Source organism: Pyxicephalus adspersus, chromosome 2 (assembly GCF_032062135.1).
Source record: "Pyxicephalus adspersus chromosome 2, UCB_Pads_2.0, whole genome shotgun sequence".
Taxonomy (NCBI): domain Eukaryota; kingdom Metazoa; phylum Chordata; class Amphibia; order Anura; family Pyxicephalidae; genus Pyxicephalus; species Pyxicephalus adspersus.
The window spans coordinates 2386623-2388668 of record NC_092859.1 but is presented as its reverse complement, the minus strand read 5'-3'; the positions used below and the strand labels follow the sequence as shown (position 1 = coordinate 2388668).

At 33.4% G+C, this 2046-nt stretch overlaps 1 protein-coding gene across 1 annotated transcript in view; it reads left to right on the top strand.

The window, feature by feature from the left end:
* LOC140324903 (olfactory receptor 10A7-like) overlaps positions 1–1819 on the top strand; it is a 2991-nt gene extending 1172 nt beyond the window's left edge. The window contains exon 2 of the mRNA XM_072403027.1: positions 887–1819. Within this exon, the coding sequence (XP_072259128.1) occupies positions 887–1819 (933 nt within the window). The remainder of the gene's footprint in view (positions 1–886) is intronic.
* Positions 1820–2046: the final 227 nt, after the last annotated feature.

The following is a 2046-nucleotide window of genomic DNA, read 5'->3' as shown; positions in this document are numbered from 1 at the left end:
GGAAGGAAGAAAGGGAAGGAATAATAGGAGAAATAGTGGGAAAGATAGGAAGAACGAGAGAGGGATTGAATAGGGGTAACATAGCGATACCTTAAGTAATAACATTACTCTGCACAGATCCCGGCACTGTATGTGACCTCAGTATAATCAATTTCACTTTGTGCTTTCTGTTACTGTAGAGTTAATCAGCCTGCAGCAGGTAGCAGTTCATCATAGAGCATTCCAAAAATAATATTAATTATAATTGCTGTCATCTTAGTGTACATTTGAGACCAAACAATCCCAGAAGTATAATAAATTTATTTTTATTAATCCAATATCAGCAGCCCCAGTTCTTCAGTCTTATCTCTGCCAACACACATAAAAATATGGTAAGACAATTGCTTATTGTTAGGATATGAGTGAGTACATATGACCTTTGTAGGAATACATGTGACTTTGCTATGATATGTTATAAACATTGGAATGCAACTTTGCTTCTGTATTATTATCCCATAAAATCTATAAAGAAAACAACTTTTCTACTAATTATATAAATTGTATATAATATTATTAGCACTTCTGCTTTCCACTTGCATTTCACACCAGCTTGAGATTCTTTTTTTTTTTTTCTTTGCTTTTTTGTTCGCCATGATTGAATTTACTTTTATTTGAAAATATTCTTGAACAAGAAATTGCCATTTTAAGTATTTTATTTGCTTTATTTTGTATTATTATCCTCAATAATATTATTATTAATAAACACTATTTATATAGCGCCAACATATTACGCAGTGTTGTATATTAAACAGGGTTTGCAAATGACAGACAGAGACACAGACCATGTCTCTTGTATTTGCTTAACTTTGTAAAATTTAGCTTGATCATATTTTCTCTCTCTTATCAGGTGGTCTACAAGAATAACATTACCTCCGTTGTACTTTTAGGATTTCCAAATCTTAAACATATCAAAGTTCTCAATTTTATAGTCCTGCTTGCCATATACTGTGTGACCATTTGTGGAAACTTTCTCGTCATGGCCTTGAGTCTACTAAGTAAAAACCTTCAGTCTCCCATGTACTTCTTCATCTCACAGCTGTCATTGTTTGATATCATGTTGAGTACGGTTATTCTTCCCAATCTTCTTTATATTGTTCTATATGATGGATGTACCATGTCTCTTACTGGTTGTATCACCCAATTCTCTTTCTTTACCACTACCGAGACTTGTGAGTGTCTTCTTCTGACTGTGATGTCCTATGATCGTTATTTGGCCATCTACAAGCCTTTTCATTACAATTCAATAATAAACCGAACATTTTGCATCAAAACTGTTCTTATCATCTGGTTATTAGGCATTAAAATAACATTAATCAATCCTATATCTATGAGTACCCTAGAATACTGTGGACCCAATATCATTGACCATTTCTATTGTGACTTTGAACCCATACTTGCACTTTCTTGCTCCGATACCTCATGGATTAATTTACAAACAATCTTATTGGCTTTCTTCTTTGTTGCAGTTCCTTTCCTAATCATTATTCTATCTTATATTTATATCGCTGCAACCGTCCTCAAGATCCCATCAGCAACCGGGAGACAGAAAGCCTTCAGTACCTGCAGCTCTCACCTGAGTGTGGTGTCTATATTTTATGGAACCATAATCGTTGTATATTTATTTGCAAAGAGAGGGCAAATGCATGTTATGAGCAAGCTTCTTTCTCTTTTTTACACAGTAATTACTCCATTGCTCAATCCAATGATTTACACTTTTAGAAACAAAGAGTTTAAGAAAGTTTTGGAAAAACTTTTATCTAAATCAAGCACATTTTGGTAGAGGAAATTGAATCACAAAAAGATTGGTGGCATAAAGTTTTTTTATCCCTTGTATTAAGAAAAAACCAACAAACAACAAAATTTACCATCAGTCATTTGTTCTCTGTGATGGATTAGCATCAAAAGCTCCACTGTAGAGAGGAATTTCAGACTTCTTTTCAGTTTCAGGGCACTCTTGCCACTTTTATTAAAAACAAAAAAAACAAAAACAACTTAATTTCTAGGTGT